The sequence below is a fragment of the Tachysurus vachellii genome, chromosome 19 (assembly GCF_030014155.1).
Source record: "Tachysurus vachellii isolate PV-2020 chromosome 19, HZAU_Pvac_v1, whole genome shotgun sequence".
NCBI lineage: Eukaryota > Metazoa > Chordata > Actinopteri > Siluriformes > Bagridae > Tachysurus > Tachysurus vachellii.
In genome coordinates this window covers 1017501-1042500 of record NC_083478.1, presented here as the reverse complement: position 1 = coordinate 1042500, position 25000 = coordinate 1017501, and the positions used below count along the sequence as shown (strand labels likewise).

General features: G+C 44.4%; 2 protein-coding genes across 2 annotated transcripts in view; one reads left to right on the top strand and one right to left on the bottom strand.

Annotated features, from left to right (window-relative positions):
* The window catches only part of opn7b (opsin 7, group member b), a 21971-nt gene extending 6872 nt beyond the window's left edge, over positions 1 to 15099 (top strand). Inside the window, exons 2-6 of the mRNA XM_060894434.1 lie at positions 6196 to 6280; positions 6428 to 6590; positions 7617 to 7744; positions 13403 to 13737; positions 14647 to 15099. Coding sequence (XP_060750417.1) covers positions 6196 to 6280; positions 6428 to 6590; positions 7617 to 7744; positions 13403 to 13737; positions 14647 to 15099 — 1164 coding nt within the window. The remainder of the gene's footprint in view (positions 1 to 6195; positions 6281 to 6427; positions 6591 to 7616; positions 7745 to 13402; positions 13738 to 14646) is intronic.
* A 4686-nt stretch (positions 15100 to 19785) lies between these two features.
* The window catches only part of slc9a8 (solute carrier family 9 member 8), a 27069-nt gene continuing 21854 nt past the window's right edge, over positions 19786 to 25000 (bottom strand). Inside the window, exons 12-16 of the mRNA XM_060894187.1 lie at positions 24606 to 24688; positions 23471 to 23582; positions 23157 to 23377; positions 22208 to 22354; positions 19786 to 21843 (exon numbers count right to left, since the gene is read on the bottom strand). Coding sequence (XP_060750170.1) covers positions 21730 to 21843; positions 22208 to 22354; positions 23157 to 23377; positions 23471 to 23582; positions 24606 to 24688 — 677 coding nt within the window. The 3' untranslated portion in view covers positions 19786 to 21729. The remainder of the gene's footprint in view (positions 21844 to 22207; positions 22355 to 23156; positions 23378 to 23470; positions 23583 to 24605; positions 24689 to 25000) is intronic.

Genomic DNA, 25000 nt, shown 5'->3' with positions numbered 1-25000 from the left:
CAGCTCCATCTCCAACATCCTTCTACCAATATAACCATCTCCCTCCTCTGTACATGTCCAAACCGTCTCAATCTAGTCTCTCTGTCCTTGTCCCCAAAACAGCCAACCTGAGCTGTCCCTCTGATGTGCTCGTTCCTAATCCTGTCCATCCTCATCACTCCTAAAGACAACCTCAACATCCTCATCCTTGCTGACACTCTTCTGTCACACACACACAACACTCCTGACACTCTTCTGTCACACACACACAACACTCCTGACACTCTTCTGTCACACACACAACACTTCTGACACTCTTCTGTCACACACACACACAACACTCCTGACACTCTTCTGTCACACACACACAACACTCCTGACACTCTTCTGTCCCACACAACACTTCTGACACTCTTCTGTAGCACACACAACACTCCTGACACTCTTCTGTCACACACAACACTCCTGACACTCTTCCAACACACACAACACTGCTGACACTCTTTTGTCTCACACACACACAACACTCCTGACACTCTTCTGTCACACAACACTCCTGAAACTCTTCTGTCACACACATACAACACTCCTGAAACTCTTCTGTCACACACATACAACACTCCTGACACTCTTCTGTCACACACACAACACTGCTGACACTCATCTGTCACACACAACACTCCTGACACTCATCTGTCACACACAACACTCCTGACACTCTTCTGTAACACATACAACACTCCTGACACTCATCTGTCACACACAACACTCCTGACACTCTTCTGTAACACACACAACACTCCTGACACTCTTCTGTCACACACACAACACTCCTGACACTCTTGTCACACACACAACACTCCTGACACTCTTCTGTCACACACACGACACTCTTCTGTCACACACACCACTCCTCGCACTTTTCCCCACCTGCACTCACCTCTTCACCTCTTCACTTCTTTTCCACACTCCCCATCACACTGGACAGTTGACACCAAATACTTAAACTGCTGCACCTTCTTGACCTCAGCCCCCTGTAACCTCACTGTTCTACTTCTCTCTCTCCTTCATACACATGTATTCTGTATTACTATTTTATTGCTCTTATTTCCAGAGCAGACTTCCAGCCTTCCAGGTGTTCCTCCACCTGCTCCTCTCCACTCTCACTACAGATCACAGTGTCACCCACAAACATCATTGTCCATGGAGATTCCAGTCTGACTTCATCTGTCTAACTGTCCATCACTGGCTTGCTAGATTTCTTGCTAGGGGTGAACGTTTCTCTCAGCTGAGTCTGTCTGATGTTTATAGTGGTGAAGATTGTCTCACGGACACAAAGTGACATTAAAGACACACATTTGGATGAAAGCTCTTTGGTCATGAATCAGATCTACACTTCAGGAGGCTTAAAGTTTCAGCGTTATCTCTTTAGCACTGATTATCTCAGGTTAGCATTGATGAACTCATTTTCCAAAAAGTTATCGTTGCCATAGTGACAGCTCATTCGCAGGGATTTATAAACAGATTAAAATGTTTTTTTTTAAGGGGATCTGTGCTGATTTATATCATATATCATGAATGGAAAGAGATTTCTGACATCATGACAGAGGAGTTTGCGGTTTCTATGCTAACATGAAAAGCTGTGTTTTTTTTGTCCTTAATCTCAAGAGAAATAAAATAGATGCTAGTGATGGAAGGAGTGTTTACAGCTGCTATAACGTAGCTTGGTTTGAACTCTTTGGATGTACGTTTTTTTAGCTGCTCTTCTGTGATGTTACATGAGAAGTATAAATTTTACTTAAAAAAAATTGTTTTTCTCTCCTCACAACGCCTCGAGCCAGTGATCAGTGCTGCTATTATGTTCTCCGTGATGCATTACAACCAGCATGAGACTGAGACTGAGGTCATGTGACTGGGTCATAAAGAGTTTTAAAGATCAGCTACTCTCTCAGGTTTTAAGTCATGTGTTGTGATGGAGTGATGCGATCCACATGTGTACAGAATACAGGTCACTGGTTTATAAACTCAAACCATAACTTTAATTTCTAATCTTCTAACTTTAGCTACGACTCACAATTTAAAATTCTAACCCTAATTCTAACTTCTGTTCTTCATTTCTATCTTTAACTAGTAATCCCAACTTCTAACCTTAATTACCCTGCTGAAAAATTCAGCATATAATGAATTCCATGCTGGTCCAGGCTGGTTTTTACTGGTTCATACTGGTATAGTGCTGGTATAATGCTGGTCAGTGCTGGTATAGTGCTGGTCAGTGCTGGTATAGTGCTGGTATAGCTGGGTGACCAGCATAGTCATGGTGTTATCAAGCAAAACGGGGCTGGTGTAGCTGGTTAACCAGTATGATCTTGCTGGAATGAGCTTTATGGGAACAAGCTTTATTTTTGCTTGTGTATGTTTCTATGTAACACATTAATATAAGATTAAAACACAATATATTAGAATATATTTAATTCATTCATTCACTCATCTTCTACCGCTTATCTGAACTACCTCGGGTCACGGGGAGCCTGTGCCTATCTCAGGCGTCATCGGGCATCAAGGCAGGATACACCCTGGACGGAGTGCCAACCCATCACAGGGCACACACACACACTCTCATTCACTCACACACTCACACACTACGGACAATTTTCCAGAGATGCCAATCAACCTACCATGCATGTCTTTGGACCGGGGGAGGAAACCGGAGTACCCGGAGGAAACCCCCGAGGCACGGGGAGAACATGCAAACTCCACACACACAAGGTGGAGGTGGGAATCGAACCCCCAACCCTGGAGGTGTGAGGCGAACGTGCTAACTACTAAGACACCGTGCCCCCCCCATATATTTAATTATAAGTGTTATTTCTTTTGCTCCCTCTTTTGAATAAAGAACTGAAATAACAAAGCTCAAAAAGCTTTGAATAACAAAGAATAAAAACATTGTTCATTAGGGATTAAAGTGTCTCCACAAATTAAATACAGTAATACCAACAAATGTTGACTTCCCGGCTCCATGAGGGAAGCAGCATATAAATCATACAGAATGATGGTTTTTGAACCTTTAAAGCAACTATGTTCACGAAGGTAAATGTAGTTCCTGCACTTTCCTAAAATAAATCTCGCAATGTTTTCGACTACATTATATATCTTACAGTGTTTATCCAAATTAGTATAAGTGCACGTGTTCCAGATCATCATGTTTTTGCCACTTTAATTAGGATTTTGTTTTGGGGTAAATAAAAAGTTTCCTCTTCTACACGACGAATCTGTTGATCACTGGGAATCAGAATGTTTGCATACGTGAGGTACCTGGATGACGGCTGAACGACATTTGTTTCAACTAGCGGAATTAAGGACATTAATTATGACATGTTTGACCAAACTCAGGTTTATTGGGTACGATGGAAGCAAGACTTCTTCAGGGCACAAATACTGATGCTTAAAGGTATGTAACTTAAGCAGTAGCTGTTTTATCGTAACTCGTTCACTGCACAATATAAACAAATGAGTGATATATAGTTTTGTTTCTTATTTTGTTTCTATAATTTTTCAGAGAATAAAGAAGACATAGAGCAGGAGTTGTCTAAAGACAAACGACTCCGGGTGGCACCTCTTAAAAACATGGTCATCACCACCACATACTACTTGTTACTCGCTAAAAGAGAGAGTGGAAGCTAAGACCAAAAATGTGTGTTGTAAAGGTTATTACATTATTACATAATGTGTAACGTTATTTGTGTGTAATAATTACACGTGTGTATATTACAGTGTCATGGCAAATGTCATTGTCCAATAAATATTTTAAACGATATAAGAAAGCCATGTAAATGATAGGAATATCCAGAATGTTTTTCTTTATTAAAAAGTGAATTACAATTCTCTAGAAAATTGACTTGGTCTTTATTTAACTATGAATATGCACTAAGAAATGTGATATGTAACAAATGGGTTTTGTTGTGGTCTTGCTGGATTATACTAGCATCCAAAAGACAACATATGTTGACCAGCACACCAGCATCCCAGGCTGGTCGGCCAGCACACCAGCAACCAGCACCTAATGCTGGACCAGCACACCACCATCCCAAGCTGGTCCCAGCATGCAAAACATACGGTATGCTGGTTTTTTTAGCAGGGTATTAACCACAATGTTAACTATTAACCCCAATGAATGGAATGAAAGTCAGTCGTAGTAAGACTGAGTACATGTGTGTGAATGAAAGGGAGGGAAGTGGAACGGTAAGGTTACAGGGTGAAGAGGTGAAGAAAGTACAGGAGTTTAAGTACATGGGGTCAACAGTCCAGAGTAATGGAGAGAGTGGGAAAGAGGTAAAGAAGCGAGTGCAGGCAGGTTGGAGTGGGTGGAGAAAGGTGTCAGGAGTTCTGTGTGATAGGAAAGTATCAGCGAGAATCAAGGGGAAGGTGTACAGGACAGTGGTGAGACCGGCCGTGCTGTATGGTTTAGAGACAGTGTCACTGAGGAAGAGAGAGGAGTCTGAGCTAGAGGAAGCCGAGCTGAAGATGTTGAGGTTCTCTTTGGGAGTGACGAGATTAGACAGGATTAGGAACGAGTACATCAGAGGGACAGGTCATGTTGGACGTTTGGGGGACAAAGTTAGGGAGGACAGATTAAGATGGTTTGGACATGTTCAGAGGAGGGAGAGTGAGTATATTGGTAGGAGAATGTTGGACATGGAGCTACCAGGCAGGAGGCAAAGAGGAAGGTCAAAGAGGAGGTATATGGATGTAATTAATGAGGATACGAAGCTAGTGGGTGCAAGTGTTGAGGATGCAGAAGATAGGGAGAGGTGGAGAGAGATGATTCGCTGTGGAGACCCCTGAAGGGAAAAGCCGAAAGTTAACTATTAACCCTAAAGTAAACTATCTTTTAAAACTCATTTGAATGTTTCTCTTAACAATTTAACCTCTATAACCTTCACTTTAACTCCTAACTCTGATGTCTAACTTCTAATCCTAACTTAAAGTTCTGTCCATAATTTATAACTTCTAAATCTAATTCAAACTTCATTTCTGACATCTAACTTTAACTACTAACCCTAAATTTTACATTTTAATTGAAACCAAATTTCTAAACTGTAACTCATTATAATATATTCACTCTTCATTGTAGAGAGCGACTCACGAGATCACGGCCGTACTGATCCTGTCATGTGACTTGCAGCATCTACGTCATTTCCACTGATGTGTTTCTGATGATTTACGCTGAAGAGTGTTTGATGTAGCTTTATAGCCTGAGGCGTGTTTACGGAGTTGTGGTGAAATAATACAATCCTCCTCTTTAACTTTCTCTCTCCATTCCTCTGTCTTCTGCTTTTAAAAGAAGGGAAGGAGAGACGATCACATCATCACACCGCGACGCGTCGCCACCCGAGCCGGGCGTTGACATGTAGCTCTTTCATATGAGGTCTGGAATAATGTACTGAATAATACTGAGGACAACGAACATATAAAACAAAAAGTGATCAATATATAATGTAATAAAATATTGTTGTATTTAAATTTAGTTTATTTAGATTTTGGATTCCTTTTTTTATTTCATAACTACTTTTATTTTTATTTGTGGGAGAAACTCATGTTTCATGTTTTATAAATGCTGATTCCACGTAAATAATCCTGAGCGTATCACATTACTGAGTGATCAGACGCTCCTCAGACACATGGGGAACCTCACAACACAATAATCCTGGCTGGAGGAAGCGACACAGAAAGTGTATAAAGATGGAGCTTTCTGTTAACTTTCAATACATAAAGACAGTTAAATGGTGACGGTGTGATGGAGAGGACGCTGATGTCACACTGAACACATGGTGGACTAATGAAAGACATCTACACAATCTACACAATCTACACAATCTACACAAACACGTCTCTATTCCAATGTATTATCAACATACACAATAAAAAAAAAATACAACATAACTGACAAAACATCTCTCTCTCTCTCTCTCCCTCTCTCTCTGTCTCTCTCTCTCTCTCTCTCTGTATCTCTCTCTCTCTCTCTCTCTCTCTCTCTCTGTATCTCTCTCTGTCTCTCTCTCTCTCTCTCTCTCTCTGTCTCTCTCTCTCTCTCTGTCTCTCTCTCTCTCTCTCTGTCTCTCTCTCTCTCTCTCTCTGTCTCACTCTCTCTCTCTGTCTCTCTCTCTCTCTCTCTGTATCTCTCTCTGTCTCTCTCTCTCTCTCTCTCTCTCTCTGCAGATGGGAAATGCCTCTGAAACCTCATTAATTTCCAAGATATCTAAAGAACACGACTTTCTTTTAGGGATGATCTACACCATCCTTGGTAAAAAAAAACACACACACGCACGCATGTATACACACCCACACACACACACCCACACACACAGTTCTACTACAAAACCTGCTACAAATCTTTTTTTTTTTATAAAGTTTTTCTATCTTTCTTTCTTTCTTTTTTCTCCTGCTTCAGGAGTCTTCTCTCTGATGGGGAACACTGTCTTGCTCTTCGTGGCCTATCAGAAGAAGTCGTCTCTCAAACCAGCAGAGTTTTTCATTGTAAATCTCTCCATCAGTGACCTGGGCATGACCATCTCTCTTTTCCCCTTCGCTATTGCCTCTGCTTTCTCTCACAGGTGATATTTCTCTCCTGAAGACACACATTATGCCTTCATCAGACAAACAGACAGACAGACAAACAGACAGACAGACAGACAAACAGTCAGACAGACAGACAGACAGACAGACAGACAGACAGACAAACAGTCAGACAGACAGACAGACAGACAGACAAACAGACAGACAGACAAACAGTCAGACAGACAGACAGACAAACAGACAGACAGACAGACAGACAAACAGACAGACAAACAGACAGACAGACAGACAGACAGACAGACAGACAGACAGACAGACAGACAAACAGACAGACAGACAGACAAACAGACAGGCAAACAGACAGACAGACAGACAGACAGACAGACAGACAGACAGACAGACAGACAGACAAACAGACAGAGAACCTTTTTCTCTGTCTCATTCTCAAAAATCATTGAAGAGATTACATGAAATAGAAGTGAATAGTGGGGTGGCTTAGTGGTTAGCACGTTCACCTCACACCTCCAGGGTTGGGGGTTCGATTCCCGCCTCCACCTTGTGTGTGTGGAGTTTGCATGTTCTCCCCGTGCCTCGGGGGTTTCCTCCGGGTACTCCGGTTTCCTCCCCCGGTCCAAAGACATGCATGGTAGGTTGATTGGCATCTCTGGAAAATTGTCCGTAGTGTGTGATTGTGTGAGTGAATGAGAGTGTGTGTGTGTGTGTGTGTGCCCTGTGATGGGTTGGCACTCCGTCCATGGTGTATCCTGCCTTGATGCCCAATGACACCTGAGATAGGCACAGGCTCCCCGTGACCCGAGGTAGTTCAGATAAGCGGTAGAAGATGAATGAATGAATGAGAAGTGAATAGTTGTGCTTTTCAGTGTGTCACAATTTCTCAGTCACTGATTAGACACAGCACTGTCTCTCTCTCTCTCCTTCTCTCTCTCTCTCTCTCTCTCTCTCTCTCTCTCTCTCTCCTTCTCTCTCTCTCTCTCTCTCTCTCTCTCTCCTTCTCTCTCTCTCTCTCTCTCTCTCTCTCTCTCTCTCTCTCTCTCTCTCTGTAGATGGCTCTTTAATGAATCAGTGTGTGTGTGTTACGCCTTCTGTGGTGTACTCTTTGGCCTCTGCAGTCTCAGTAATCTCACCGTCCTGTCGTCCGTCTGCTGGTTTAAAGTCTGCTGTCCAAACTACGGTAAGATCTTCAACAGAACTGAGAAATCTGTGTAAATATTTCACTCATTGTTATGAAACCTCACCATGACACAAGGTTCTAATCCAAAGGCAAATATTCATCACAAATCATTCTGTAAGACTTAACAGTAAATATTTTATAGTTATATTTAAAGTCAAAACGAGTTCCTGTTCTCACTGGGATTATAGAATGTACTGTACGTTATGACCAGATTGTTACTGACTCCTTACATAAACATTAAATAAAGCTCATGTCTCTTTCTCTTCCTCTCCTTCTTCCTTTTCTTCCTCTTCGTATTTTTCTTATCATTCTTCCTCTTCTTCTTCCGCTTCCTCTCAGTCGTCTTGAGGTACTATTTTGTCTCTATCCCTAGTGAAAGTGATCCATGTAGCAGCGATGTCTCTCGAAGCGAGAGGATAAAGTGATAATGATCTGTCTATCCGTCTCAGTAGGGACTCTCCACAGTGGCGTTTCTCTCTCTCTCTCTCTTTCCTCTCTCACTTCGGCTTACCTCTAACTCCTCGTCTGTTCCATAATACAGTAGCTGTTAGATCTCTGGCTCCCCGCTGAGGTACGAGCTCGAGTGTGACATGGACATGAACGTCTAGAGAAGGAGGAAGAGGAGGAGCAATGCTTTTTCATTTATGTGATCTTAATCTTCAACTTGGAAACCCTGCGCAGAGACAATAATTACATCCTTTTTCTACAAAACAAAAAAAAACAACCTTTATTGAAGCTGAGTAATGCGAGGGTAATGAAATCAGTCTGTGGTGAAGATAAAGTGCTAATTAATTATCCAGAGGCTGCTGAGAAAACTGGATGAAGCTTTGGCTGATTCCTGAATACGGACAAGAGGAAAAGTATTTCCTTCGTAGCTTAACGGTTAGCGGGAGTAGCGGCGTGATTAGTAGCAGGAGTAGCGGTGTGATTAGTAGCGGGAGTAACGGCGTGATAGGAGCGGGAGTAGCGGCGTGATTAGGAGCGGGAGTAGCGGCGTGATAGGAGCGGGAGTAGCGGTGTGATAGGAGCGGGAGTAGCGGTGTGATAGGAGCGGGAGTAGCGGCGTGATAGGAGCGGGAGTAGCGGCGTGATTAGGAGCGGGAGTAGCGGTGTGATTAGGAGCGGGAGTAGCGGTGTGATAGGAGCGGGAGTAGCGGTGTGATTAGGAGCGGGAGTAGCGGTGTGATTAGGAGCGGGAGTAGCGGTGTGATTAGGAGCGGGAGTAGCGGCGTGATTAGGAGCGGGAGTAGCGGTGTGATAGGAGCGGGAGTAACGGTGTGATTAGGAGCGGGAGTAGCGGTGTGATTAGGAGCGGGAGTAGCGGTGTGATTAGGAGCGGGAGTAGCGGCGTGATTAGGAGTGGGAGTAGCGGTGTGATAGGAGCGGGAGTAGCGGTGTGATTAGGAGCGGGAGTAGCGGTGTGATAGGAGCGGGAGTAGCGGCGTGATTAGTAGCGGGAGTAACGGCGTGATAGGAGCGGGAGTAGCGGCGTGATAGGAGCGGGAGTAGCGGCGTGATAGGAGCGGGAGTAGCGGCGTGATAGGAGCGGGAGTTGCGGCGGTGATTAGGAGCGGGTAACGGGTGATAGGAGCGGGAGGTAGCGGTGTGATAGGAGCGGGGTAGCGGGTGATAGGAGCGGGAGTATCGGCGTGATTAGGAGCGGGAAGTACGCGGAGGATAGGAGTGGAGTAGCGGTGTGGATTAGGAGGCGGGAGTGCGGCGTGATAGGGCGGAGTAGCGGTGTGATCGGGAGCGGGAGTAGCGGTTGTTGATTGGAGCGGGGAGTAGCGGCGTTGATAGGAGCGGGAGTAGCGGTGTGATGGAGCGGGAGTAGCGGGTGATTAGGAGCGGGAGTAACGGGTGATAGGAGCGGGGCCGTAGCGGTGTGATTAGGAGCGGGCGTATCGGCGTGATTAGAGCGGGAGTAGCGGTGTGATAGGAGCGGGAGTAGCGGTGTGATAGGAGCGGGAGTAGCGGTGTGATTAGGAGCGGGAGTAGCGGTGTGATAGGAGCGGGAGTAGCGGTGTGATAGGAGCGGGAGTAGCGGTGTGATTAGGAGCGGGAGTAGCGGCGTGATTAGGAGCGGGAGTAGCGGCGTGATAGGAGCGGGAGTAGCGGCGTGATTAGGAGCGGGAGTAGCGGCGTGATACGAGCGGGAGTAGTGGTGTGATAGGAGCGGGAGTATCGGCGTGATTAGGAGCGGGAGTAGCGGTGTGATAGGAGCGGGAGTAGCGGTGTGATAGGAGCGGGAGTAGCGGCGTGATTAAGAGCGGGAGTAGCGGTGTGATTAGGAGCGGGAGTAACGGCGTGATAGGAGCGGGAGTAGCGGTGTGATTAGGAGCGGGAGTAGCAGCGTGATAGGAGCGGGAGTAGCGGCGTGATAGGAGTGGGAGTAGCGGTGTGATAGGAGCGGGAGTATCGGCGTGATTAGGAGCGGGAGTATCGGCGTGATTAGGAGCGGGAGTAGCGGTGTGATAGGAGCGGGAGTAGCGGTGTGATAGGAGCGGGAGTAGCGGCGTGATAGGAGCGGGAGTAGCGGTGTGATTAGGAGCGGGAGTAGCGGTGTGATTAGGAGCGGGAGTAGCGGTGTGATTAGGAGCGGGAGTAGCGGTGTGATTAGGAGCAGGAGTAGCGGTGTGATTAGGAGCGGGAGTAGCGGTGTGATAGGAGCGGGAGTAGCGGCGTGATTAGGAGCGGGAGTAGCGGCGTGATAGGAGCGGGAGTAGCGGTGTGATTAGGAGCGGGAGTAGCGGTGTGATAGGAGCGGGAGTAGCGGCGTGATTAGTAGCGGGAGTAACGGCGTGATAGGAGCGGGAGTAGCGGCGTGATTAGGAGCGGGAGTAGCGGTGTGATTAGGAGCGGGAGTAGCGGTGTGATAGGAGCAGGAGTAGCGGCGTGATTAGGAGCGGGAGTAACGGCGTGATAGGAGCGGGAGTAGCGGTGTGATAGGAGCGGGAGTAGCGGTGTGATAGGAGCGGGAGTATCGGCGTGATTAGGAGCGGGAGTAGCGGTGTGATAGGAGCGGGAGTAGCGGCGTGATTAGGAGCGGGAGTAGCGGCGTGATTAGGAGCGGGAGTAGCGGTGTGATAGGAGCGGGAGTAGCGGTGTGATAGGAGCGGGAGTAGCGGTGTGATTAGGAGCGGGAGTAGCGGCGTGATAGGAGCGGGAGTAGCGGTGTGATAGGAGCGGGAGTAGCGGTGTGATTAGGAGCGGGAGTAGCGGTGTGATTAGGAGCGGGAGTAGCGGCGTGATAGGAGCGGGAGTAGCGGTGTGATTAGGAGCGGGAGTAGCGGCGTGATAGGAGCGGGAGTAGCGGCGTGATTAGGAGCGGGAGTAGCGGTGTGATAGGAGCGGGAGTAGCGGCGTGATAGGAGCGGGAGTAGCGGCGTGATAGGAGCGGGAGTAGCGGTGTGATAGGAGCGGGAGTAGCGGCGTGATTAGGAGCGGGAGTAACGGCGTGATAGGAGCGGGAGTAGCGGTGTGATTAGGAGCGGGAGTATCGGCGTGATTAGGAGCGGGAGTAGCGGTGTGATAGGAGCGGGAGTAGCGGCGTGATAGGAGCGGGAGTAGCGGCGTGATTAGGAGCGGGAGTAACGGCGTGATAGGAGCGGGAGTAGCGGCGTGATTAGGAGCGGGAGTAGCGGTGTGATAGGAGCGGGAGTAGCGGTGTGATTAGGAGCGGGAGTAGCGGTGTGATTAGGAGCGGGAGTAGCGGTGTGATTAGGAGCGGGAGTAGCGGTGTGATTAGGAGCGGGAGTAGCGGTGTGATTAGGAGCGGGAGTAGCGGTGTGATAGGAGCGGGAGTAGCGGTGTGATTAGGAGCGGGAGTAGCGGTGTGATTAGGAGCGGGAGTAGCGGTGTGATTAGGAGCGGGAGTAGCGGTGTGATAGGAGCGGGAGTAGCGGTGTGATTAGGAGCGGGAGTAGCGGTGTGATAGGAGCGGGAGTAGCGGTGTGATTAGGAGCGGGAGTAGCGGTGTGATAGGAGCGGGAGTAGCGGTGTGATTAGGAGCGGGAGTAGCGGTGTGATTAGGAGCGGGAGTAGCGGTGTGATTAGGAGCGGGAGTAGCGGTGTGATTAGGAGCGGGAGTAGCGGTGTGATTAGGAGCGGGAGTAGCGGTGTGATAGGAGCGGGAGTAGCGGTGTGATTAGGAGCGGGAGTAGCGGTGTGATTAGGAGCGGGAGTAGCGGTGTGATTAGGAGCGGGAGTAGCGGTGTGATAGGAGCGGGAGTAGCGGTGTGATTAGGAGCGGGAGTAGCGGTGTGATAGGAGCGGGAGTAGCGGTGTGATAGGAGCGGGAGTAGCGGTGTGATAGGAGCGGGAGTAGCGGTGTGATTAGGAGCGGGAGTAGCGGTGTGATTAGGAGCGGGAGTAGCGGTGTGATTAGGAGCGGGAGTAGCGGTGTGATTAGGAGCGGGAGTAGCGGTGTGATAGGAGCGGGAGTAGCGGTGTGATTAGGAGCGGGAGTAGCGGTGTGATTAGGAGCGGGAGTAGCGGTGTGATAGGAGCGGGAGTAGCGGTGTGATTAGGAGCGGGAGTAGCGGTGTGATTAGGAGCGGGAGTAGCGGTGTGATTAGGAGCGGGAGTAGCGGTGTGATTAGGAGCGGGAGTAGCGGTGTGATTAGGAGCGGGAGTAGCGGTGTGATAGGAGCGGGAGTAGCGGTGTGATAGGAGCGGGAGTAGCGGTGTGATAGGAGCGGGAGTAGCGGTGTGATAGGAGCGGGAGTAGCGGTGTGATTAGGAGCGGGAGTAGCGGTGTGATAGGAGCGGGAGTAGCGGTGTGATTAGGAGCGGGAGTAGCGGTGTGATTAGGAGCGGGAGTAGCGGTGTGATAGGAGCGGGAGTAGCGGTGTGATTAGGAGCGGGAGTAGCGGTGTGATTAGGAGCGGGAGTAGCGGTGTGATTAGGAGCGGGAGTAGCGGTGTGATTAGGAGCGGGAGTAGCGGTGTGATAGGAGCGGGAGTAGCGGTGTGATAGGAGCGGGAGTAGCGGTGTGATAGGAGCGGGAGTAGCGGTGTGATTAGGAGCGGGAGTAGCGGTGTGATTAGGAGCGGGAGTAGCGGTGTGATTAGGAGCGGGAGTAGCGGTGTGATTAGGAGCGGGAGTAGCGGTGTGATTAGGAGCGGGAGTAGCGGTGTGATAGGAGCGGGAGTAGCGGTGTGATAGGAGCGGGAGTAGCGGTGTGATTAGGAGCGGGAGTAGCGGTGTGATTAGGAGCGGGAGTAGCGGTGTGATTAGGAGCGGGAGTAGCGGTGTGATTAGGAGCGGGAGTAGCGGTGTGATAGGAGCGGGAGTAGCGGTGTGATTAAAGGATGCTTGGGACTGAAATAAAAGATGTCAGTGAATTGAATGAATTAAATAAGAGTCGGTTCAGTTTGGTTTATTAGAGTCTCTGTCGCTCATAATTCGCTCCATAATGGCAGCTCTGACAAATCACTGGCTAACATTCCATAGTAACCTGAACTCGGAGCAGTGACTCGTACAGAAATATGTTGAAGTTTTGTGTGCTTATGGAAGGAGTCTCCAGTGTCAGAGGAGTTTTAATGAAAGAGAACAAACAAAGAGAGAATAAACCGATGTTCATACAGTAGCTTCTGGAACAAAACATCATACATAGGAACGGAGGAATGATCAATCTGTGTCTCTCGTCCTTGTTAGGGAGCAGGTTCTCCTCGTCCCATGCCATGTTGTTGGTGCTCGGGGTGTGGTGCTACTCCACCATCTTTGCCATAGGTCCTCTATCAGGCTGGGGTCAGTACAGCTACGAGCCGTACGGCACGGCCTGCTGCATCGACTGGTTCGCTCCTCATCACAGCCTCCTCGCCATGTCCTACATCATATGTCTCTTCTTCTTCTGCTACATCGTGCCTTGCACCATCATCTTCTTGTCCTATGCCTTCATCCTGGTGACGGTGCGCGGCTCTCGGCAGGCTCTCCAGCAGCACGTGTCTCCACAGAACAAGATCATGGACGCTCAATCTCGCGTCATCAAGGTAGGATCCTCAGACTGCCGGGATCTTCAGGAAGTCTAGATGTTGTATTTGCTCATGTAGACCTGAGTGCACGTAAAATTTTATACTTAGCTCCATTTCTGTGAGGGTTCTAGAGATGGTAGAAATGTGAAATGTGTATTGTGTAGACTGTAGGGAATGAGTGTGTGTGTGTGTGTGTGTGTGTGTGTGTGTGTGTGAATATGTTCTGTAAAATGAGGGAAGAGTGAGTTCAGTACCTGCACAATAACAGGTTCATTTGGGGTCTTTACTGTGAAAAGAAATAGATTAAATTCATTAATAAAGCATTTTTGACCCTGGTGGCTTTCTGCATGTGAAATTGTTCTCCTGGGTGATTGGAATCTCAGACTACAGGGAATCCTGGGTGATCTACTCAAGGTTAACCCTGAATCCTGACTATCTTCTACATACCGCTTTAAAATGAGTGAGGAAAGAACTGGACCAGCTTCTGTTATCTTTCACAGCTTTATCATCTTATTTTGCTCTTTTTATGTTTGTTCAGTTGATCAGACGTTCATTTGTTGATCTCCAACTTCCACCTGATTTCCGGCGTGACGTTTTTCTCCTTCGATACAGCTCTATGATGTTCAGTGTTTCTCCTCCAGACTCTTTACAGAGCAGTTTTTGTTTAGTGTTGTTCAGCTACGTCGTGGTGTTCACCTGATATCTGCCTGAAGGTCTGTTTAGTCTCTGATTGGTTGTCTGTCTCTAAGCAACAAGGCGTAACGTTCTAACAGCACATCGTTTCGCACTGTAAACGTTCGTCTCCATGATGTGGACTTAACACTGTAAAAGCTTCAGAGCAGAGTTACATAACTTCAAGTAAAAGCTAATTGGGTTTTAGATATTTCTGGTGTATATTTGATCTTTATGACTGCTTTCTCTCCTCAGCTCTCTGTAGCCGTATGTGTCGGCTTCCTACTAGCGTGGAGTCCGTACGCTGCTGTATCCATGTGGGCGGCCTTTGTGAATCCGGACGCGGTTCCTCCGATAGTGTTTGCTGCGGCGGCGGTGTTTGCTAAATCCTCCACCCTTTACAACCCGCTGGTCTACCTGGGCTTCAAGCCTAACTTCCGCAGGTCCCTTCACAGACGGACCATGTGCTCGTGCCTGCGCCGGCCAGAGACAGTGCGGAAAAACGCAGACAGGGAAAACTGCCATTCCGCTCATAACTCTAGCGGACCTCAGAAAAGCCAGAGAACTTGCAGGACCTGCCTGGACCACACGTCTTGTCACAGCTTGGACATCACACCTCACAGAACAGTCCTGATCCTGACCGGCTGCACACACAGCAAGGTCGCAGTCAGTCAGCTGTCCAGTGAAATCCACAGTGACTTCCTTTAGACCCAGACACATCTAGAACATTCCTTTATGATGTCACAGTAAGAGAGAACCTCAAATTCTGTGAAGACAAATAGTGTGAAGAAGAACCTCGGAGGAACCTTGGACAGGATCTTTTTTAGCTTGTTGTTCTGTGACTAATGTAACGTTCTGGAAATGTTCAAGTTGCTGTAGGAACACTTCCATGTGCTCAAATCCAGAACCAGCAAAGGATGTGTTATTAAGATCACAACACTGGAGAAATCTGCTTTAATGTCTCAGTCAATCCTCAAAGTTTCTTACGTTTAATATTCCTGTGTTTTAATGTTTTCCTTTTAATGTTAACGATGACGTTCACTTCTTGTGAAGCTGAATGTTCGTTGTCATAAATAAAAAAACGGCCCAAAACCAAACACATTTACGGTAAAACTAAAAAGACGCAAGTCTCTGCCCCTGATTCCAGACTGACTCTATATCAGGATGGAAAATTGATCTTAGCCATTTCAGTGTATGCTAGCTAGCGGTACATTAAAGCTACGTTCACGCTACATGCTATTCAGATTTATACCTGAAACCGTTTCAGTCTTTAACACAAACGTGTTCGTTCCCAGAAATCAATTTATTGCACAGTTGTTTCTGTAAATTCTCGCTTTCTATCACTTCGTTCCAGGTTTGATGGACACATAGGACATGGGAATGTCAGGAAATAACAAACAGGGGAGGAGTCAGGACCAGGAAGTGAAAACTGACACGTCATAATAAGAGAACAGATCTGAGGTGATACCTGATAACAGATCTGACCACAGAATCAGACATGAAACAGACCTCTGTGTTTAAGTTAAGGCTGAAAATCAGATCACTTTTACCTGCTAACCTTAAATGGAATTGTAGCTCGAACACAATCCAACAGGATACAAGCGACTTTTATTGGATTAACTGAAAAAAAAAAAATAAATCAGAAAGCTTTAAAATAAAGTGGTGAACAAAATATTCCTCTGATTTTCTCTTAGAGCAAATTGAACAATTTCACAAGAGAAAGCGAACGTGTCTGTAAAGATGCCGACAGGCCGAGAAAAGGTGTTGTGTGTTAGTGAATGTGTTAAAAGTCCTCAGTGCTGGATGTTGTACAGTTCAGTGATCAGTGTTACTGCTGTTTACCTGCTAAAACAAAGCTAACGCTAAATGAAATAATCATCACAGGTCAAAATGTTTCACCAGTAAAGTTCAAATGATGCGATTTGTTTGAAATAAACTTTTATATCGCACGCTTTTGAAGCCAAAGGTTATAAATGACTAAAAGTTAAGCTGAACTAAAAATAATCAAATTAAGTGTTGTAGTAATTTATTGTTGTGTTTGGTGTTCATACTGATATTATTATTATTATTATTATTATTATTGTTATTGTTATTGTTATTATTATTATTATTATTAGTATTTTTATTATTATTATTATTATTATTATTATTATTATTATTGTTATTATTACTATTAGTATTATTAGTATTGTTATTATTGTTATTGTTATTATTATTATTATTATTATTATTATTATTATTGCTATTATTATTGTTATTATTGTTATTATTGCTATTATTATTATTATTATTATTATTATTATTATTCTTGGTATTATTATTGCTGGAATTCTTTTGTGGGAATTTTTTTCCTTTATATCTAAAAGCTCAGATAAAGTTGCAAATGGAATCAAACCAGCAGTTTGTCAGATGTCACTGATGTCGGTTCATATAGAAATATTTAATTTTACTTGTGAATATGCTAAATTAGAATTAGCATATTAATCTCTGATGCTGTGACATTAAACACATTGTACACACTGTTGCAAATTCTGTTGATATATTTATTTATTTCTTTACTCGTTTGTTAATTTCTCAAGATATTTGCGAATCTTCTGAAGGCGGCGGTTCCTGGTTCTCTTTCGCTCTGAAACGTCTCTTGTGAATTTTATAGATTGTGACCTTTTTTTAAATAAAATGTAAAGTTGTATATTTGACAACATTCCTGATCATTTTTTACCTCAAACTGTTGACTGCCTTCTGTCTGAGATGTGCAGAGCTTTAATGATGAGACGCAGTGAGAGAATGAATATGTAAATAATGAAAAAAAGAATTTAAAAATTTTAAAAACCAAGTACCTAATTTCAAAAAAAGAAAAGAAAAACAGAAATAAAAATTTTTCAAATTAAAACCAGCTTTTCACTTTTCTAGTAAATATGCAGGATTTTTTTCTTATTATTTAAGTATTAAAAGTGGGGTCTCAGATGTTTGAGAAATGCTTCAGAAAACTGCGTCGGGACGGCAAACAAAAAAAACAAAACAAACGTGTAGCCAATGAGCAGAAAGGGGCGTGTCTTGTCAATATGGGCGGAGAGAGTGTTCGTTTTTCTCGGTTTTAACATTGACATGGAGGATAAAAACAAAGAAAGAAAGAGAAGAAAGACTTACGATAAGGTAAGAAGTAGGACGTGTTAATATAGGATCAGCTTTCCAGCGCTGGAGAGAACTGAAGGAGCAGGAAGTTGGTCACATATTCACAGATTGGAGTTTCCTGAGTCAATAACTCCTGAGCTAAACGCTGTTACTACACAAATAACACCTCTTTTCTATCGTAGTAATGTAGAGACGCAGCTACAACCGTGTTTTGTGTAGTAACAGTGTTTAGCTCAGGAGTTATTGACTCGGGAAACTCCAATCTGTGAATATGTGACCAACTTTACTTAAGACGCCGAGGCGCTTTTTTCCTTCTCGATAGGTGAGTAACGTTGGTTTTGTTTTGTTACACAGAACTAATATATGCCTTTGTCCTTTACATGATTATGCTTGTGTGTCATTTTTGCTTGTTTGTTTATCTACAATCGTATTGTTCTTCACTTCAGCTATGATAAAGACACGTTTCTTTCCGTTAGTCGCCTGGGTTACGTACGAATGTGTGGGCGGAGCTATCGATACAGGGGTGGGACCCATTTGGGTTAGGGGTGTGTTTGTTTTGGTGATTTTATATGTCAACATTGGCTTTCCAACATTGGAGACCCCACCTTTAACGTAGTTTTTGTCTTCTGTTATCTTTGTGTGTGTTTAGAAACACAGCTGATGGAGAGTTCGAGCAGGTTCATGGTTTGAACTCATCACCCTGAGGTCCTCTGTAGCTGCTTTATTAACGTCGTCCTTCTGCTCGTTTGTCCGACTGTTTGTAGATTTTGATTTGATTTGAAGGTTTAGTGCTGTTTATTTTTCATTAAACAAAAGAGTGAATGCACCTGAAAGCTCGATTGTTCTAGAAGAAACTCCAAAGCTGGTTTATGGCTCCATCTCAATGTTATGTGATCAAATCTGATCAAAATGTCTTTTTATCATTTGGAAATGTTTTTTTTTTGTCTCACAATTGAACTCAATTTAAAATGTATTCCTTTTGCACTTTTAACAGTTGACATGGAATTGTGTAACCGAGAGCTCCTGAGGAACCAACAGGTCAGAGTCATTTCTGAGTTCCTTACAGATTTAACACTGATTCCTTCCAGCTGAAGTTTTCAGATGTTCACTGATGAAGACCTGAACACAAATACCCTTTTTCCACCAAAAAGAACCGGGTGCTGGTTCAGAGCTAGCACTGGTGCTGGTTCAAAGTTGGTTCCACTGGCGAACCTTCTAAGAACCGGTTTGCCTTTCCACCGGCTAGAGAGCATCACAGAGCCGAGTCTGACATCACTGTATACGTGTCACGTTACACAGCGACGTTAGCGCAGCAGCGACAAACACAAACACAACAACAATGGCGGATGTTGCTTTACTGTTAATGCTCATGGCTTTGTGAACCTACATTAACACCCAAACGCAGCGAATCCAACGTGTACGTGCAGCTCCATGTAATCTGTATAAACGGAGGTTGTAATCGAGAAAGTACATAACGTTATTTTATCATTAACACAGAAAAAAGTTAGCATTAGCATGTAGCTACTTACTATCATGTGTGCTGATTATGTATCATATTGCAGTAAAGTAAAAGTGTATTAAACATTAGTAACATTAGATGATCAACACAACTCCAAGTGGCTCTATCCACAGCAGTCTCATGAGTCAGGGCTACAGATCTTCCCCAGCAGGGTGACACCGAGTGACGAGACACTGACCAGAGTCAGGGCTTCAGGATGGATGATGCAGGTCCGATAGCACTTGATAAATTTTCCAGGTTTTCTCGGGCCAGTTTTGTGTAATCCAGCAGTGAGAGATTTTCTTTAATCTCCTCTCCTTTACTCCATCATTGTCTGCCTTTTTTCTTGCCCCCAAGTCTGACGTCTGAAGATCGCAGTTCGATTCGAAGATCACAAAGAAACAAACACACTGATGCGGTGAGGCGCCGTTGTCATGGCGAAGGACAAAAGAATCTCCTTTTTTGTGGTGGTGAATCAGGAGCAGGTTCAGGTGTGTGTGTAAGACGTACAGACGCTCCGCTGACACGGCGGCTGCTGCTTCTCTGTGAAGTTGTTGAAGTAAACGTCTGGTTCAATCTTCTGGAAACTGCAGTTTGCATTTGCATATTGAACCTGATTGGCTCTTAGAATTAGTGATGTAATAACACTTGCCTGTCTGAACCGTCTCTGTTTCCAAACTGTGTGAACTTCTGACTTTATTAAACACTGAAATCTTTCTACAACTTTCGGACACCAACACAAACAGATCATCAGACAAATGAAAGACTGCTGTAACCGATTTATTTCACCTTTCAGTCGCAGTGTTTCAGAAAACAGAAATGTTTCTCCTGAGCAGGAAAAGCAGTGAAGCTGAAAGCACTAATCTGTCCCTTCATCAGCAGGTTTCACACACCGTGTTGTCCTCGTCGCTCGGCCGCGTGATGATCAGACGTTACGCTGTGATTAGATGTAAACAGTAGCTTCAACACTCACTACGAATCCGTCCGATGAAAACGACTTGGCTTGTTTTTTTTTTTTTGGCTAAAATAAACTTTTAACCCCATTAACGAAACCTCCGGAGTCTGTTCTCCTTCATCTGTGGAGTTTGTGTGCGGCACATCGAGTGCAAAAGTTTAGGTCCCCCGTGGAAAAAGAAAATGCATGTTTTAGCGTTTATCTAGAAATTTCAGAGAGTTAGAACGAAAACAAAGTCCAAATCTGAGGCTAAATCATCTCGCCTGTAGCCTTTATACAGTAAAACTTTACCGTTGATATTATTTATTTATTCTTTACTGATATTAAATAGATAGATTCATTCATTCATTCATTCATCTTCTACCGCTTATCTGAACTACCTCGGGTCACGGGGAGCCTGTGCCTATCTCAGGAGTCATCGGGCATCAAGGCTGGATACACCCTGGACGGAGTGCCAACCCATCACAGGGCACTCACACACACTCTCATTCACTCACACACACACACTCTCATTCACTCACACACTACGGACAATTTTCCAGAGATGCCAATCAACCTACCATGCATGTCTTTGGACCGGGGGAGGAAACCGGAGTACCCGGAGGAAACCCCCGAGGCACGGGGAGAACATGCAAACTCCACACACACAAGGCGGAGGTGGGAATCGAACCCCCAACCCTGGAGGTGTGAGACGAACGTGCCAACCACTAAGACACCGTGCCCTAGATAGATTCATTTAAAAGATAAATTTCTCTGCATCATTTTGGACACTTTTGTTATGGTTAAATAAGTTAAATCTGATGGTTTATCGCTTTAAAAACAAACACTATAAAAAACCCACAAAAGACCTCTTTCGTTTCCTTCCTAGTAACCTTCACAAATGAGCTGAATAATCTCACTAAAACTCTGTTTAAAACTAGATTACTGTCCCCTCCCGGTGGACATATGAGCTTATTTTTAACAAACACACACGTTTCGTACTAAAAACAGAACGTGTCGTCTCTGTGTGTCTGATTGTCTAACATCAGACTTTATCCTACATTCTCGTTCAGTAGCAACAGGAACAACCATAAAATCTCCAAATATTCCTCAGGATTATACAGAAAACCAATAAATATCGAATGAACAAGCAGAAGAAAAGAAAACAGACCACCCCTCCCCCTCCCCCGCACGTCCAAATGCGTCCGTTCGCAGCAAAACTAAATAATCTGGAATAAAGACAAATTTTAATCTGAATTTAATCTAATCTCCTCTCTCTATAGAGGAATGTTGTGGAAATCCGGCGCCGCTTTGTGTTAACGAGCTCCTTCTGATACGCTCTAATATGTTTCTATAGCAACAGCTCGTTTACCGAGACTCGGCGGCGGACATCGGAGTTGTGTAACGCGTACAGAAGGAGCCTCCAGTGTCAGGACTTTAACAGCAGATTAGACTGCTTTTGTTTTTTTTTTTTTTTGTAAATACGTGTCGGTGTGTAATTTGTCTTCATTCCAGATGTTGACGTTCGATACGATCATTTTTTTTTGTATTTCATTTCTAATGTAAAAAAGCAGCTTCGTTATAAAACCCCAGAACATAAAGAAATAAACCTGCTATTGCTCTTATGTCAAAGGTCCATGTGACATTTTACAATCCTTCCATTTTTATAATAATTTATGTGAAAAAGTGTCGTTATTCCAGTGACTTGGTACAGCCCATGTAACACATTCAGCAGAAGTGTGTGTGTGTGTGTGTGTGTGTGTGTGTGTGTGGTTCAGAGTAATTCAGCTTCCTCATCCTCATCCTCAGAGCCAGACGGACCTTGCCGAACTTCCTCGTACCACTTATTGGTCAGAGTTTTCATCTGGATTCGGCCGTGCAGCAGATCCTGACACACACACACACACACACACACACACACACACACACACACACACACACACAGCTAGCGAATAAATATTTCCTTGTGAATTTACATATTATTATATTTCTAACACACCTTTTTAAACATCACACGTTAGTACAAGTTGCCAGATTTCCTTCCACAGAAACACTGGATGCCATTTGAAGCCCCGCCCCTTTACTAAAAGCCCCGCCCCTTCATCTCATTTCACATCAGTAATGTTTTCTCTCGCTTTCCATCACGTTTCACAGAGAAACTTCGTGTGTCTGAGATTGTCATTCTAGTTTATAGGGTGAACATTTCAGACAGACATTTATCACTAGACTATTTCTGTAGATGATGAACTCACCTCCTGCGTCAGTCTGCGAGTAAAGAAGGGATTGAGGTATTTAGCGTCGAGCCACAGGAAGCCCTTCAGGTCCTGACGGTGTACAATGTGAGCCTCGTACTCCTCCTCCGTCAGCTCCGAGAGATGCTCTGCCTCTACTGTGTTACCCTGAGAGAGAGAGAGAGAGAGAGAGAGAGAGAGAGAGGGAGGGGGAGAGAGAGAGAGACGGGAGAGTGACAGAGAGAGAGAGAGAGAGAGAGGGGGAGAGGGAGAGAGACGGGAGAGTGACAGAGAGAGAGAGAGAGAGAGAGAGGGAGAGGGAGAGGGAGAGGGGAGAGAGAGACGGGGAGAGAGAGAGAGAGGGAGAGAGATAGAGAGAGTGAGGGGGGAGAGGGAGAGAGAGAGTGAGAGAGAGAGACAGAGAGAGCGAGTGAGAGAGAGACAGAGAGAGAGAGAGACAGAGAGAGAGAGAGAGAGAGAGAGAGAGAGACAGAGAGCGAGTGAGAGAGAGACAGAGAGAGAGAGACAGAGAGAGAGTGAGAGAGAGAGAGAGAGAGAGAGAGACAGAGAGAGAGAGAGAGAGAGAGAGAGAGAGAGTGAGAGTGAGAGAGAGAGAGAGAGTGAGAGTGAGGTTAGACAAAGAACACTTCTGAGAACATCTGAGATTATATCCATATAATGTGGATTACAGTAATCATGAAGCGTTGAAACGACGGAACAGGAAGTGACTTTTGATGTTCTTTCACAAATCCAGTGTGGGAACTTTTGGTTCACTGACATGATGTCATCAAAGATGGAGATGAGAAAAACTGATCTAAAGGAACTTCTGAGAACATCAATGCTAAGAAGAAGAAAGATCTGGTGTGTTATTGCTGTGGAAAAGCGGGCCGCTGAAGATGAAAGGAAAACATTCGAAGAGAAAAAGAAGAAAATAATAAACGGATATCATGCAGTGCTGAAATATTCTCACCATCTTCTCCGTCTTGCTCAGGTTGATGTCCTTCCTGTTCCTGCGCCGTGATTGGTTGTCCTCGATGTCCATGATGCGGATTAGAGGCATGGTCCCGCCTCCCATCAGCAAGATGGTGAAGAGCACGATGACGATGGTGGTGGTGCCGATGAGCTGCCGCTTCTCGATGGGCTCCAGGCCAAGGTGGAGGCTCAGGGCGTACGGGATCGCCCCCCGCAGGCCTGGAGAGAGAGAGAGAGAGAGAGAGAGACTTAAAGGTGGACGAAGAGGGATGTTTAAAAAAAAATCTAATATATTTTGGAGACGTTTCTCACCACTGAACCACATGATGAACATCATTTTTGGTGTGATCTTGTGATCACGGAAGAAGTTCAGTAAGAAGGATAAAGGGAAGATGTTTACAGCCCGACCAAGAAGAACCAAAACCTGCAGAGCAAACACAAGCATTTAAACGGCATTTCATTGTTTGTTTGTTTGTTTGTTTACTTGTTTATTTATTTATTTATTTATCATTGACCATTTCACTGTTAATAATCAGTATGTATGTGGAAGAACTATAAAAATAATTACTATCCTAAAGACATGTTTTAAGGCACTGTAATTAAATGGGGATGCACTTATTTCCAGGCATTTCAGTACAGCGTAACAGATATTGCGTCATCAGGTAGGCGTGGCCTATTTGATAATCTAACCCTCACCCTAACTGTAGTTTTTGGTTGTTTATTTGTTTTCTAAAATAAATCTACCTGTATGACTGTTTTGTCCTTCGTATTATGCTGTTTTTTTTTTTAATAAACTTCGTAGTATGCTGGGTTTTTTTTCCCAAGACCTCCGGAAACACGCCCACTTTACGCCGTGGTAACGAAACCCCTGGAATTTGGCGAATGCCAATTAAATGTGCATCTTTTATTGTTATTATTTAATCCTGCTGAGACTGTAGGAATGGATTTGATTGTTTTTTAAGAATAAGTGCACATCGCCGCCTGGTGGACTGAAATGGAAAAGCCGCTGTTACCAGATTTTAAAGACAGAACCATGTGAGTGTATTAAAAAATACAAGAAATGTCATTTGATTTATACACACACACACACACACACACACACACACACACACACACACACACATATATATATATGGGCTTTATAATTATCCTTATTGTTAACACACGACACTTCGGTTCTACTGAACAGCGACTCGTTCTATATCCAGGCGACAGAAAATGTCTCGTTAAAGCTTTATAATCATTAAAGCTTTGCGCTGCATTAACACTAAAGTTTTATTGATTTTAATCATTTATTTTTGCTGAATTATTGCAAATTTGCTGAATCGTAACTCTGTGTTGTAGATTAATAGTGCAGTAAAAAGTTGATCAATTTACATTATTTATAATGAAATAAAATTAAAAGCAGATTTTATGACATCAAACCACAAAACTCCGGATTACTCACAATGCACCAGATAACAAAAGAAAACTCAAATTTGTGAGGAAAGCTGAAAATGGAGAGACCCAAGAAGGCAAACACACAGGTTTCTGTGGAAAAGACACACACACACACACACACAAAATACACTGAAAAAAATAACACTATACAGTAAAATAACTTAAATTTCTACTATTAATAATAATAATAGAATCTATTTGAATAAATGTTTGACGTATTTTTGCCTCATCACATATCACACAGATTACAGTTCTGCTTAAATAAAAGTAACTAATTTTATAAACTGTACATAAAATTTGTAAAAAAAATATATAAATTTTTGCTGGAATGAGGCGAGTTTACAGGGAGTGCAGAATTATTAGGCAAATGAGTATTTTGACCACATCATCCTCTTTATGCAT